The 15,606-nt window shown below is 42.8% G+C and overlaps 1 protein-coding gene across 2 annotated transcripts in view; it reads left to right on the forward strand.

Annotated features, from left to right (window-relative positions):
• The window catches only part of LOC107108149 (rho-related GTP-binding protein RhoC), a 36,267-nt gene extending 20,941 nt beyond the window's left edge, over window positions 1–15,326 (forward strand). Inside the window, exons 2-5 of one of the 2 annotated variants that reach the window (XM_015408550.1) lie at window positions 8,155–8,312; window positions 10,729–10,849; window positions 12,724–12,854; window positions 14,483–15,326. In XM_015408550.1, coding sequence (XP_015264036.1) covers window positions 8,157–8,312; window positions 10,729–10,849; window positions 12,724–12,854; window positions 14,483–14,656 — 582 coding nt within the window. In that variant the 5' untranslated portion in view covers window positions 8,155–8,156 and the 3' untranslated portion in view covers window positions 14,657–15,326. The remainder of the gene's footprint in view (window positions 1–8,154; window positions 8,313–10,728; window positions 10,850–12,723; window positions 12,855–14,482) is intronic. The other variant, XM_015408551.1, reaches the window with a different exon arrangement.
• Window positions 15,327–15,606: the final 280 nt, after the last annotated feature.

Genomic DNA, 15,606 nt, shown 5'->3' on the forward strand with positions numbered 1-15,606 from the left:
AATACTTAGCTTTCTGAGAATGGGCCTTCTAAATGGGGTTGCAGGTGGCTCTTGCTTCAGTTAAATTCTTCCAGGTTCAAAGTAACGATCATGTGATAGTTGAGCCCTTTTCAGTAGTTGTTGTGTATCTAGTGTTTATACCACACATATTGGGAGAGCACACTGCATGATTCTAAGTACGCGTGATCGTCATATAGGGCTACATGCATATATTCCGGTTTTGGTACACACGGTCAGAAACCCTGAGTTTTTTATAGGGTATTTGTTCCTGCATACCAAAGCTAGAATATATGCTGTTGTCCTATTCAGATAAAATCTGCTCTGGGGTCAGGGCTGCTGTCCCTGAGCTGGTCAAATACTTCCAGCTGGCTGCCTATTTTTATGAAGAATGTCATAATACTTGATTGGTCAATAATGTCTTGGAATTTTTAAATTACCTTTTGGGATTATCATCTGATAGTAATGGCAAGGCAGAGGGCCCCTTTCTCCTTTCTTCACATAGACAACCCCCCCCCCCCCCTTTTTTTATCAGACAAAACTGCTGCAGTTCTCTCTTGAAAGTTGTATTCTTCCCTTCCAATTAAGCATCATGGCCTACATTCTTCTCCTGGCCAGCAGAGGAGGTCAAAGCAAACAATTAAGCAACACAAATGTGGGGTAGCTAGTTAGCCAGAGACCTCTATGTAGAGTAATGGTGGTGGCTTAATTTGTAGTGGATTGCAGATGAGTATTATGGAAAGTTGTTGCTCTTGATGGAAATGCATGAGAGCTTTGCTGCCTTACACAAGCCTACCCTTTAATAAAACGAACATGATGATGGCTGGCACTGGTGTTTCACTAAACTGTTTCTCTGGATGCCTCGTGGGCAAGCCTGCCTGCTTAGAGCAGAGCCTGAGCCACACTACATTACTCTCATCAAATGTCTGCCTGCCGTCTTGCCCTTGGGAGCTTCTTGGGTTTTGCAGGGCATCTGGAGCTGCCGCCGCTGTGTATAGGTAAGTTTGAGACTATGGTGCAGGATGATTGATTCCACAGAAAGGTGAGGAAGTGTTTCCTTTACAAAAGACTGGTGCTTTGCACATGCTCTGGCACATCTATCCATTATATTTCTAAACAAAGGAAGGCAATTCCAGGGAGATCGCAAGAATTGGGACTGCCACTGGAGAGACAGTGTGGTGTAGTGCTTAGGGTGTGAGACTAGGAATGGGAAGGCCTGGGCTCACACACACACCCATACCACCACCACCACCACCATGTAGGGTTGCCAGGTCCCCTCACTGTCACAACGGTGGGATTTGGGGGGTATTCGGGGGGTGGACGGGATGTCATGTGCAATTCTATGGTTTTTTGTCTTCAAAACCATAGAGTTTGCCCTCAATCCATAACATAAGAGATGCCAATGTTGGATCAGGCCAAAGGCCCATCCAGCCCAACACTTTGTATCACACAGTGGCCAGAAATACCAGTGCCATCAGGAGGTCCACCAGTGGGGCCAGGACATTAGAAGCCCTCCCACTGTTGACCCCCCCCCAAGCACCAAGAAGACAGAGCATCACTTGCCCCAGAGTCCCTATCTATACCTTGTGGCTAATAGCCACTGATGGACCTCTGCTCTATATGCTTATCTAATTCCCTTTTGAAGCCGTCCATGCTTGTAGCCGCCACCACTTCCTGTGGCAGTGAATTCCATGTGTTAATCACTCTTTGGGTGAAGAAGTACTTCCTTTTATCTGTTCTAACCAGACCGCTCAGCAATTTCATGGAGTGCCCACGAGTTCTTGTATTGTGGGAAAGGGAGAAAAGTACCTCTTTCTCTACCTGCTCTTTCCCATGCATAATCTTATAAGCCTCGATCATGTCACCCCTCAGTCGTCGTTTCTCCAAGCTAAAGAGCCCTAAGCGCTTTAACCTTTCCTCATAGGGAAAGTGTTCCAACCCTTTTAAGTGTTCAGAAGTGTTCTGACCTATTCCATAGGTAAACTTCACAAGTCCCCAAGATGCAAGTGGGGCATTTCCGTGCTACATCTTGTCTGGTAACAGAGAAAGGGTTCCCAGATCCCCTGGTGAATGTAGGGGTTCCCCGCTCCCAGGCCCCACCTCCCTGCCATCAATCAGCTGGCCAGTGGGGGGACTCACCCAGAAAAAGAGGGAGATCCAGTGTTATTACCCACGTGACCTAGAAGTATCGTCATCGCTTCCTGGCCATCGGGACGACACTGGTATTTGGGCAAAAACTCTATGGTAGAAGCCAAATTGACCATAGAGTTTTTGCCCAAATACCAGAGTGTCACCCCAATGACCAGGAAGTTATGACATGTCACTGCATGTAGGATGGGCCTTCCTGCTGCTCCCAGTAAGTCCCCCCCTTACCCCCTGCCAGTTGCCATGAGGGACCTGACAACCCTAGGGGTGGGTCAGAATCTCATGCCTCAGACCAGGGAACAGCTGAAAGGAGGCATTCTGACACATACACCTCAATGCTTCTGTGGCCCTTAATGGAACCAGGCAGCATCTTGGGGTGGCCTACTCAACTCTATTCAAGATCCCTCATGGACTCACATATCTGTTTGAGCTGTGCACCCATGACCTAAAGGATCTCAGTTAACCGGTGCTGAGAAATGGGGTGTTTGTTTTTGTCTGAAACTGCGGAGCAACAAAGTAGACAATACAGATCTCTAGTGATGAATGCTGTATTAAAACCCCACAGGCAGCTTTATATGGAGGAGGGGGTTATTAAGCTGTAGAGCTGTCCTCTAATTAACATTTTAAAAACCCTTTCTTGGATGCTCAGATTTATGGAGGTTGACAGATTCTAGGTGGGTTAGTATGTAGCTAAACCAACAGTGTTGTGTTGTGGCAAAAGATTTTGTAGGTCAGAACTCATTGCATCTGCTGAAGTGGGCTTTGGCCTCTGAAAACCGATTCCTCATCATTTGGTTGTTGTGGTACTCTTCGTTGTTTGTATTGGATGATCCATTTTTGACTAGGCTTATCTACATGGGTGAAAGCTTGAAGCCTGCAACACTATGGACATGCTGGTTGTATGAATAAACAAAAAACACTCCCTTTAAAAAAAACACCCATTCTCATTCTGATTTGTAATAGTAAGTTAATAGTGAAAAGTTTCAGAAACCATTCAGCTGATTTTCTGCATGTACAAAGGTTTAAATGTCTTATGCTTGTTCTGCAAGAAGAATCTGTCTTGAGGAATCTTGCAAGTCAGACATATTCTGATATTTCATTTTTATAGTTAAGGTTTTTTTCCCCTCTAACTGATCTCCCTGAATTTTTAGGAGACAACATTTCCTATATGCAGCAGTAAAAGAAAAGTGAAAAATCTTTATACAGGGCTTCCAGTCTTCAGAGTGCAGTCTGTCAGTTCTGCTAACAGTCTACACCAGCTCCAGCTCAAACAGTGATTGTGTGGCACAGAACCTTTTGTGTTATCTATAAGGGAAATGCTGCTAGAGGAGGTCTGGTTGGAGTTTCCTGGGCTAGGAATGTGCTTAGACACACATTCTCTGGAATCCCCCCCCCTTAAAAAAATCTCTTTTGTCTGCTGACATGGTGTGCTAGAAAATCTGTCTCTCCCCTCCATACTTTTCAGGCTTTTCTGAGGGGTTACAGTCACTAAATTTTTATCTGTCTGCTGTAGAGCCACTGGAGTTGTTCCATGACTATTGGAAGGGAGGAGGTTGTTGACCTATGACATCAGCATCTCACTTTCTGACTCCACTGGATATATTTTGTCCCAAAGAGATTTCAGTACAGAAATTCCGTGACAGCAAGTGCATGTCGAGGACCAGATCATTGATGTGTTTGATTCATCATTGAGTCATGACAATGCCTCAGCAGACTGGGATGCTAGGAGCAAAGGGTGATGGAAACAACACCATTAGAAAGAATGCCAGGCCAGAAAGCGAATCTTGAAAAGTCATACATTTCTGGATGTGAATATTAAATCATTTGCTAACTGTTTATCTTCATTTAGACATAGTAATGAGGCTTTCTTCAGACATTAAAAGGTGATGGGAAGGGGTATTTCTTCAGAAGTAACAAAATACCATGATTGCACTCATTCATTTTGTGTCTGGCTGAAAGTCCTTGTTAAAACTTCACTGGAAGATAAATTGCAAACTTTACTGCAGTAATATTGTGTAGTAGCTACACTGGAAAAAATATGTTGTACTGGTCTTTGTATGAAGATAAAAGGCTTAGACAATGGAAGGTTTGGCGTGAATTCTCTGAATAAAATGTATCCTATCTGTTAAAGATGATTATTAATAATGAGGAGGGGGCTAGGAAGCACAGATGTCTCTTATCGACCCCCCAACTAAAAATCAGTACCTTCTAAAGGTGTTTAAGTTTTGTTCTGGTAAGACTTAGTCAATAGATAAAGGTACCACTTCGGTGGGAAGGTAACAGCGTTCCGTGCGCCTCGGCGTTTAGTCATGCCGGCCACATGACCACAGAAATGTCTTTGGACAGTGCTGGTTCTTCGGATTGGAAACTGAGATGAGCACCGCATCCCTAGAGTCGGATTCGACTGGCTTTCGAACAAGGGAAACCTTTACCTTTAATATATGTCAAGCAGGGGCAATACATAGAAGGTTGCACGTTGCATCAGATTTGGGGTAGGGAAACTAAAGGGGAAGGGAGGTAAAATGCTGCAGCACTTAAGACTGTACTGTGTATTCTGGGGTCCAGAGAAAAGGAAGCAATGAGCCTGTGATTAGTGTGGGTGGGTGGGTTGATTCTCAGGACCGTAGTCAATACTATAGTTTGAAAAACCTGGCTTCATCATCCAATACAGCAGCTCCCTTTGTTTCCTTGTAGAGAACCATCTCTCACCCTGAGGAGAATGGGTCTGAACACTGGTTTAATATTTTGAAATAGTTGGTATTTTAAAACAGTTTTGTTTTCACTGAACAATAAAGCCTTATATATTCTAGTCAACAGACCTTTAGGAGAGTTATGTTAGAAGTATTTGTTCAAAAGCAGAGTATGGCTTTGTAAATTCTATTAGATCTCTTAATTGCAAATACCTGGAGCTGTGGTGGCTCAAGTGGTTAAGACGCTGAACTGCAGGCTGTGGAAGGTTGGTAGTTCAGCAGTTCGAGACCTGAGTGCGCCGCATGACGGAGTGAGCTCCCGTCTCTAGTTTCAGCTCCTGCCAACCTAGCAGTTCGAAAGCAAGAAATTGCAAGTAGATAAATAGGTACCACTTTGGTGGGAAGGTAACAGGGTTCCGTGCACCTTGGTGTTTAGTCATACCTGCCACATGACCACGGAAATGTCTTTGGACAGTGCTGGCTCTTCGGCTTTGAAACGGAGAGGAGCACTGCAACCCTAGAGTCGGATTTGACTGGCTTTCGAGCAAGGGAACCTTTACCTTTTTATACCAAGGAAACTGTACATCATGGCCAGCTCAGGGCGGCTTACAACAACATAAAAACTACAATGCATAAAATCACAGTGCTAAAACCATAACAATAACAATATTAAAAGGTGCTAATTATAATCCAATTTCCAATAATAGATATCAATTTAATGTAGTTAAGTTGTACACCACATATGGTAAAAAGAGCCAGTTTTTTGTTTACGTTTCCAACATACGTTTGACATACTTGGATACCATTTAGCTACGTTTTCAGGTGTTATATGCCATCTATAAAACATTTTATATGTGTTTTCTTTATAAGACACAGCTTTGGTGAGCTTTATATTGACTTTCCATACCTTTTCTCATTGTTCTAATTGTATGTTATGGCCTATATTTTGTGCCCATTTAACCATTGCTTCTTTTACCACCTCATCTTGCCTTTCCTCTCTAATAACAACTTATAAAATAATTGTATATATTTCCCTTCAACACACCACAAAATTTTATCTATTTCTACAGGTACATCACAGAATCCCATCATTTTATCTTTCACATATCGAGATTCTATTTGGGCTCTTTCCCACCAGTTCAGGTTAATATCTGTTTCTTTTAGCTTTTCTTGCTGAATTAATTTGTATTGGCTATCTAACCAGTCTTGATATCTCCACATCTTTGTAAATGACATTGGATTTGTAAAGGCTTCTAATGGAGAGACCCATTTTGGTATCTTGTTATAATACAATTCCTGAACTTGCTCCCATTCCTTTATTAATGCTGCTCTCCATATATGTTGCTTTGGTACCACTTTGTTGGTACCAAACAAAAGTATGCCAACCCAGCATTAGATCATGTCCTTCCATCTTTGACAATCTCATATCTTCCAAAATAATCCAATCCTTTACCCATGTAAGTGCTGCCGCTTTATAATACAATTGTCAATCAGGTAGCACAAATCCTCCTCTCTCCTTGGAATCTTGCAATATTTTTAACGTAATTCTTGGCTTTTTACCTTCCCAGATGAATTGTTTTATCAGCTTTTCTAGCTCTTTAAAGTATTTTTGGTCTTTTATAATTGGAATTGTCTGAAATAGGAAGATCAATCATCTTAACTGTTGCTATTCTTCCCATAAATGGTAGTTGCAAGTGCTTCCAATTTTCTAGATCCTTTTTCATTTCCGCCAGTAACTTCATATAGTTATCTTTGTACAATGAACTGCATCTGTTGGTTATTATTATGCCTAAATAATTAATTTTTTTCTGTACTTCCATTTCTGAAATATTTTGTATAACTTGCATTTGTTCTTTAGTACAATTTTTTAGCAATAGTTTTTTTAAGGCTTATTTTCAAGCCAGCATACTGTCCATATTCTTTTATTACTTGTAGAAGTTGAACTATTGAACTTCGGGGTTCTTCTAATATAAATACCAAGTCATCAGCAAATGCTTGTAGTTTATACTCCTCTCTTTTAAGACTAAGTCCCTTGATTTCCCCATCTTCTCTAATCATGTTGTCTAATGTTTCAAGTGTTAAAATAAATAAAAGCGGGGATAATGGGCATCCCTGTCTTGTTCCTTTTCCAATTTTAATATTTAGCGTAAAATCACCATTTACTATCATTCTTGCTGTTTGTGATGTGTATATTGCTCTCACCATAGCATAAAAATATTCTCCACAGTTCCAGGCCACCAGTTGCTCCAACATGAAAGACCAGTTAAGATTGTCAAAGGCTGGTTGAGCTGCTTTTGAGGGAAACGGCTTTTTTTGCATTTTCAACCCCTTTGTTGTGCTTCTGAATCACTGTGGTGTGCTGCTTAAAGTGTCCATAATGCTTCCTACAATGCCATTTTCCCCCATGCAATCTTCCTCTGGCTTTTAAAAACTATTCTACAGTGAGTACTATTTAGCACTCACCTTAGAACGTTAAAAAAAGTCCAAGGAAAATCACGCAGTGAGAAAGGGCAGCGGGCAGGGAGTGGCATTGTTTGAAATGACCATAATGCTTCAGACTGAAGAAAATTTGCTGTATGACACCCCCCCATATCTCTTTACTTGAAATCAAGCCAACAACAAATAACATCTGGTTTAGAATGGTAATGTGGAAAGATCAGAGTCAGCAGCAAGGCCAGCAAAGCCAGTCTGGCACACAGCACCTGTGTGTTTCTCTTCTTTCCAGTTGTATTAGTGTTTTGATCCCACTGGAGCCAGGGAGGGGGAGCCAGAAGGTTTGGGTGGGAAGGGAGGTGGTGAGATACTCTACATCAGAGGTTCCCAGACTTATTGGGCCTATCGCTCCCTTTTCAAAAAAAAAAAAAAATTACTCAGCACCCCCCTGGACATCTACCTTCAAGAAGTGGACAAAAACATGCAGTTTGTGGATCTACACCTGGATTGTCCCAGCACCACTGAGGGGGTGGTATTACTCATTTCAGAACCAGTGCTCTACATCTTTCTCACCCCCAGAACTGTTCTCCAGCATTTTTTCTCTACTTAGAACATTCCTTTCCCCGTGTTTTGAATTTATGCATTCAGTGTGCAGGTGAAAATTAGTGTTTGGAGAAAACTGTTTCAAAAACACAGTAGTTTTTCCTAAGTTGTTCTCGGTGTTGAATTTGGGTTTCCTTAATGTGAAGTGGACATGTGTCCGGTTGTTGAGCATGTGCAGCCCCATCTCTTGCCCCCGGTGAGTTATCAACTCTTTAGTTATATATACTGCAATGTTCTAAGCTCCTAGGGAACAGGACTCAACTCAGCCTTCCATCTGTCTCTACAGCTATGGCAGCCATTAGAAAGAAGCTAGTGATTGTGGGAGATGGTGCCTGTGGGAAGACTTGCCTCCTTATTGTGTTCAGCAAGGACCAGTTCCCAGAGGTCTACGTACCAACTGTCTTCGAAAACTACATCGCTGACATTGAAGTAGATGGGAAGCAGGTAATTCTTTGCTAGCAGCAATTTGCCCTTTGATCCTGAGAGGCCACTGCTGAATCTGTCAACTTCTGTTTCAGTTCATCCTTAACCAATAGACTTCATACTAGCCTTGACAGAAATACCCTTAGAAAATGTTATCAAGTTCACCTCTGTTGAGCATTGCCCAGACCTTGGTTTTCATCTTTATAGAAGGAATATCTCAAGTTAAATGTTACCATTGGTGTCAGCTTGATGATATTCTTTAGGTCTTTTTCCTGTGTTTTCTTGAGGTCCCGAAAGGGAGGAAGTACAGCACCAGACTGACAGCAGCCTGATACAAGGGTTAGAAGAATATGGATGAAAGCAGACATATGTAAATTGAATTCTATAGATATTCCCCTCTTCAGACTGAACTGAGCCCAGGAGAAATCATACACTTTCCCTCGCTTAGAGCAGTACATCATATTAAAAACTACATATACATACACATGAGCTATGTAAATGTTTAAATCTTCCTCACGAGCCCTACTGTGACCCCATTGGGATATGCAATAGGGACCCTGCCAACAAAAGTCCGCATGGTCAAAGCAATGGTATTCCCAGTAGTCATGTATGGCTGCGAGAGCTGGACTATAAGGAAGGCCGAGCGCCGAAGAATAGATTCTTTTGAACTATGGTGCTGGAGGAGACTCTTGAGAGTCCCTTGGACTGCAAGAAGAACAAATCAGTCAATCCTCAAAGAAATCAACCCTGACTGTTCCCTGGAAGGCCAGATAATGAAACTGAAGCTCAAATACTTTGGCCACCAAATGAGAAGGGAGCACTCACTGGAGAAGACCCTGATGCTTGGAAAGATTGAAGGTCAAAGAAGACGGGGACGGCAAAGGATGAGATGGTTAGACAGTGTCATCGATGCAACGAACATGAAGTTGAGCCAACTTCAGAGGACGGCAGAAGACCGGAAGGCCTGGAGAGAGCTCGTCCATGGGGTCGCGAAGAGTCGGACTCGACTGTGCGACTGAACAACAACAATTGCAGTCATTATGTATCCTGTGAGATGTGCATTTTTGCCTAAACTGTTTTAACTGTTGACTTTTACTGTACTTGTGCCTTAATTGTTTTAACTTGTTGTATTTTTATCGCACTTTTGTGCCTGTGTAAGCCGCCCTGAGCCCGCGTGCGGGGAGGGCGGGGTATAAATGAAATAAATAAATAAATAAATAAATACTGTCTATACCCGTGCTGCAAAGGTAAGGTGGGTGGCAACCAGAGATGAGCAGTGGCTCAGTGGTGGCACCTGACCTTTGGAATGCCCTCTCCCTTGAGGCTCACCTGGTGCCAACCTTACTCTTTTAGGTGCCAGGCCAAAACACTTAAAGTCAGCATTTTAATGAAAGGATTGCTCTTTTAAGACTGTTTTTCCAGTCTGCTTCTAGTCTGAGAACTACTTTGAAACTTATCATCATCATCATTATTATTATTTTATTGGCTGCTAAGTGTGTTGTGCCGCTTTTAATCCTTTATTATTTTTTACAAATCGTTATGGTGTTTTGTGATATGTCTTACTTCATAAGTTGCATCAAAGGGTCTCTGGAGCAATAGCATACAAATTTTCTAAATAAATGGACAGACATTAACCGCCTGGAATAAAAGAAAAGGTAAACCAAAAAACTGCCTGAAATATGAGGGAGAAAGGTGAAAATCTAAGCAAGAGTCTAAACCAGATACAAGTGTCAGTAGAGCAGGAAGGAAAACCAACCTTGCAGATGTAATAGAAAAAAGCCTGCTCCTTGGAGGAAGTACACCTGCCCCCCCCCAATACCTTTAGACTGCTGAAGAAATCTGCTAAGACTGCCTGTTCATAGGATGTAGTATAGGTTCAGATACTACAAGAGTCTTGAAATGAGTTGTCTTTGTAGAAATCGGAAATGAAAGGATTGACCAAATCCATGGTCAGGATGGTAACCTTACTGGAAAATGTGTGTGTTCTGTGGGTCTTAAGGGCATACTCCACAACCCACTGGCTCAGAGTTGTTAACAGTAACTTCAATACAACTATTCTAGAGTGAATTATGAATTTCATGTTCTTATTTCTCTGTAGCTGCACTCTTATAATTTGCCATCTTGCATCAGTCAGAAGAGCCCTGGTCTTCAGACAGCTTTATGGTCCTCTAATACAGTTTAGTGGTGCCCTTGAGGGTAATACTGCAAAGCATCCCCATAAAGCAAAAGGCATAAAGGCCCTAATTAATTACTGGGCCTGGGCAGCTTAATTAGAGCAGATGTTATGCCAAGCAGCCTTATATCTGCCAGAGAGGCTCAATAATGTGAAGTTACAGGGGACACAACATATTGCTTTCCTGCTTGCTTCAGTCTCAGCTGTTATCCAGAGGGGTGGTGATAGTGCTGGTTACTGATGTGAACTTCCCTCTATCTCTAGGTGGAGCTGGCCCTTTGGGACACAGCTGGGCAGGAAGACTATGACCGGCTGAGGCCCCTCTCTTACCCAGACACTGATGTTATCCTTATGTGTTTCTCAATTGACAGTCCAGACAGTTTAGGTAAGACTATAACAAGCAGGGTGATGAATACACAGGCTACATGATTCTGTTCATTACACTGGTAATATTGATTTAAGAGATTCTTTGGGAACCAGCACGAGCAAAAGTGAGGCAGTGGAGATTGCTGGGCAGAGATCTGTTCAGTTTATTTTGACACAAGATCAGCTTGAAAAATATTAATAAAAACAGCCAAAACTGCCAAATACAATACCATGACCAACCAAACAGACTGCCCCCCCCCGCGAAGCAATGTTCACAGACTGAAGAGCCACTATGAACTTCCATTAATTTTGATGCAGTTCGTGAAGAGCAGAAAGCAGGGGTTTAAATGGCTCTGAGCCATTTAAACCCTTGTTTTCTGCTCTTCATGAAAAACCGCTGAGTGGTGGGGAGCAGAAAATGGGTTTAAATGGCCAGTGAAACCCCTGCTTTCTGCTCCCCACCACTCAGCTGTTCAGTTTAAATGGCTCTGAGCCAATTGAGCCACTCCTTTCTGCTGCCCGCTGCTTTTGACGGTGAGCAAAAAACAGGGTTAAATGGCTCAGAGCCATTTTACCCCCTGCTTTCTGCTCCCTGGTGCTTTTCTGGGTTTAAATGGCTTACAAACCAATACGAACCAGTTCAGTTTGTAAACCAGTGTACTGGTTCATGGTTTGCAAATTGCAGTTCATGTCCATCCCTAGTCACAAAAATCCTGTGAAGATGAGGTTGAGAATGACTGGTCCAAGTTTATTTCTTTCCTATCCAGACACTGATATTACTCTGTGTTGCTGCTGAAGAGGCCTCATGGAGTCTGTCGCTACCTAAGATAGGTCTTTAAGTGAGCAAACCTTCCAGTAAGCAACCAGGACATTCATCAGAACTTTCCCTCTGGCTGCTACTCAAAATAGCACAGGCATGCTGGTCTCCATATGGGAGATTCTGATCTGCCTTATAGTCCAAATGGTTTGCAAGATTATTTGGATTCTCCTAAAACAGCTACAATTACTCTGAAACATATCATTTTGACATAGGGGCATCACTTTCTAGCTCTTCATTAAGGGGTTTGTGGCCATATAAAGTGAAAACATTGCCTTATATTGGTAGAGAGAGCCAGAATTTCAGAGTCAAAAGGCTCTGTTCATAGCCTCCATTTAAGAGGATGCAGAGGTTAGCAAAACTTACAGGTTCACATTAGAGGTTCACATTGAATCTTGGATTTAAAATAAAACAGCACAGCTCTTCCACATTCAAGACAATACAGTTTCCTCAGTCCCTTGGAATTTAGTAAGCTTGATTGGTGTCTTGGATGTGTTTGTACTATGACCTTCTGCACAACTTGTAAGCAGTTTGGCAGTAGGGCATCAGCTGCTGAATTCAGGAGGAAGGAAGGAATGAATGATGGCAGTATTTGTCAGAGTTGGAATCCACGAAGATGGGGGCGTATAAGCATGTTTGATCTTTTCTGAACAGCTCCTCTTTTGTGCCAATCTGCCCCTCTGTAGCTGGTCTACAAGGATGCTTCTGACTGCGGATCTGGGGTTTTGGTGGGGATCTTCTCCTGCTCCACTGAGTCACTTTTTCCGCTTTAGCTGGAGTAAGAGTACAGTGTTGCCTTACAGCTGTGGGAGGGTGTGGTAAACGAAGCAAGCTGACAGTTAGCATGCTGACCAAGACTCTGAAAATAGGATTGCCGTTGTATCCAGCTTTGCCTGTGGCAACAGGTTAGGTCTTGTCTCCTTTGGATTTGGGGGTGGCTCTTTCAAAAGAGCAACTTTCTTCCTACATGTCTGGGGATCATTCCCTTGCATCTCTCCATAGTGTCTTAGTGTCCTTAACGTAAAGCCTTGTCTAAGGGCAAGAATTTCCTCCAATGTGTCTGATTTTTTCCTCAGAGAACATACCAGAGAAATGGACACCAGAAGTGAAACATTTTTGCCCAAATGTGCCCATCATCCTTGTGGGAAACAAGAAGGACTTGAGGAATGATGACCACACCCGCAGGGAGCTGGCGAAGATGAAACAGGTATGGGTCCGTGGGTACCACTCCGTTTTAATTTCATTAACGTTAAGACATGAAACCTTTTCACTGCTCTCAAGAAGAGTTAACTGCTTTGATGTGGGAAACCCTCACACCAGGTGTGGTGTCTAATACTATGTAGAGCAGTGCTGGTGTAGAGAATCAGTCATATGGAAGACTTTTTCTGTGTAGTGAAGGTAACATGCAGACTGATCCTAAGTTATCTCTCATGTTTAGATGGCAGATAACATCTCTCCTTGGAAAAATATCGGGGGGGGGGGAGCTTATTTTGATGAACTAAATAAAAGCTTAGAAAGTCAGTGTGTTTAAAAAAACCTAGTTTATCCAAATGAGTGTTTGTGGAACAAGGACTTCAACAGTAATATTGGAGGGAAGGGCAAACTTTCCAGGGTTTATGGTTTTGTCAAAACCATAATATTACATTTACATCCTGCCTTTCTTCCATCATGGAACTCAAGGGAGTCTCCCATCAAAGCACTGAAGCCCCAGGATGTTGCATCAGGTGTCTTCCAGCCATACCCTGGGAAATGAGCTCTATGTTACTGTGGCCAAACATGGGGCTGCATTAGCAGCTCTGTCGCCACTTTCTTGAAATGAACAAAATAAAGAAGGGGGAAGAGGCAAAAAAAGTGAATCTCTTCTTCCATACTGGGGTTAAAATGTTTGAAAAGTTTGAAAACAGTGTTGCCCTTAGCTGTAACTGCTGTTCATCTTCGGTCTTCTGTGCAGTCCCACATTGTGACTGTGCTCGCGCAGGGCAACCATTTTAGTCCCACACTGGGAACATTTCTTGTTTAAGGCTTTCTGTGACATAACAAGGTGAAAGAGAGAGAAGCTGCAAAGCACATATTTGCTCAATGGTGGCAGAAAGAGAACTGAAGGAGGGGAAAGGACCCCCTCCCAGAAGCACATGGCTGTTGGGTGGGAAAACATGGCTTCAGGGAGGGGCTCCCCTCTTCAGCTTCAGATGTAGAAAGAGGCTGGGAAGGAATCCTCCAGTGGTTGGCCCAAGGTGGGACTGCACAGAAGACTGAAGATGGACACTACTTCTCTGAAGCAGTGGAATGCCCAGTAGTGCTTTGTGGCGTACAGGGAGCATAATAGTAAAAATCAGGTCCTAATTAAAAAACAGTTTGCCTGGCATTTCCATAGCACCATGAACTTGGCTGAAAATATGTAACTGAGATGGGGTTTCTCTGTTTCATCTTTACAGTGCCTAAGTTGATAACTTAGCTAAGCACCTTGCAAGGTGCTACAAGGAAAGGTGGTCCAGAGAGGACCTGGTCCCAAAAAGGAATGCACTTCTCTGCAGCCAGTCTCTTCTTATACCTGCTTTACTTAATATATCCATAGTGCTGATCAACCTTCTCATAAATTCCAATGATTTGGGAAAGATACTGTCATTTAAGTGTCAAAGAACACTGATTAAGTCCCAGCTGACTCTGTCAAATCATAGTAAAAGTGATGAGTCTTGGGAAAATGTTCACTCATATTTCCACAAGAAATAAGGTCAGAAGTGCTTTATTAAGTTCCTGAGTCAAAATAGATACTTTATCTTTGAAATTGGATTTTGGGAAAACCTTCATTTTGTGATTTTTTTTTTTTAAATAAAGGAGCCAGTGAAACCAGAGGAAGGGAGAGACATGGCAAACAGAATCAATGCTTTTGGGTACCTGGAGTGCTCAGCCAAGACGAAGGATGGTGTGAGGGAAGTGTTTGAAATGGCCACTCGGGCTGCCTTGCAAGTCAGGAAAAACAAAAAACGCAAAGCCTGTCCCCTCTTCTAACAAGGGAGCGTTGGCGAAGGAAGTGACTGTGTTGTCTGAACTGTATCTGTATTTTTCCGCACACTTCACGGATGCAAGTTTGGGGTGAGGAGAAGGGCTGTTGGCTCTGTCTGGAGTAAGAATTTAAAATGCCTGTCATGCCCTTTGCCACCCCCTCTTCATAGTAGCTAGGGCTGCCTGGGGGTCCTTGTGGTCTCTCTCTGGGCCATGTGCTCATGGTGTCCTCTCCAGCACCTCCTGTGCTTGAGGACCAGATGTCTCTTGAGATCTCTCCGTAAACACTGTTGTTTTGTATAGGGTAAGCAGTGCACCTGAATTAATTCTGCATTGCTGCTTGCTCCCATTTTATACTAATCTTACAGTTCAATGCCTGGTATAAATTCATGTAACGTATCCTGTCTTCCCATTCTTGCAAATTAAGGAAGCTACATTTGATTGCTGAATATTGCAGTCAGTGGAGTCCTGCCCTTATTAAGATATGCAGCACGTGCACCTACCTCTCTACACAAACTTGTCAAGGCAAGTGGGAAGCCTGGCCAAAATGCCCACCTATATTTCTGCGACGAGCTGAGCTCTGCTGTGGTCAGGAATGCTCTTTACTCTTTTTGGTGTTCGGGCAGTGCCTTGTATATAAACGATACTGTATTCTCTCTGCTTCCATTAAATTAAATCAGACCTTGAAAGAAAAAATGAATTCTCCATCCATCTTTCTGTTGGACCATTAAAGCACATGGAGCTGTGTTGTGCCTGCAGCATTCTTCCAGTGCAACTGAGTTGTGTTTGAGCTGTAGGACCCAAGGTAAAAACAGCTGTACGGACTGGCTCTGTACAGTGAGTGTGTTCCTCCAACTTCCTGTTAAAAAAGATCAAGCTAGACATGATACTGGGAATTTGGTGACCGGAGCTTTCAAGTGTCCTTTATAAAATGGCTTCTGCTCAGGGCCTCAGTT

Source organism: Gekko japonicus, unplaced genomic scaffold (genome assembly GCF_001447785.1).
Source record: "Gekko japonicus isolate JY-2015 unplaced genomic scaffold, Gekko_japonicus_V1.1 scaffold1312, whole genome shotgun sequence".
NCBI classification, from domain to species: Eukaryota; Metazoa; Chordata; class Lepidosauria; order Squamata; family Gekkonidae; genus Gekko; species Gekko japonicus.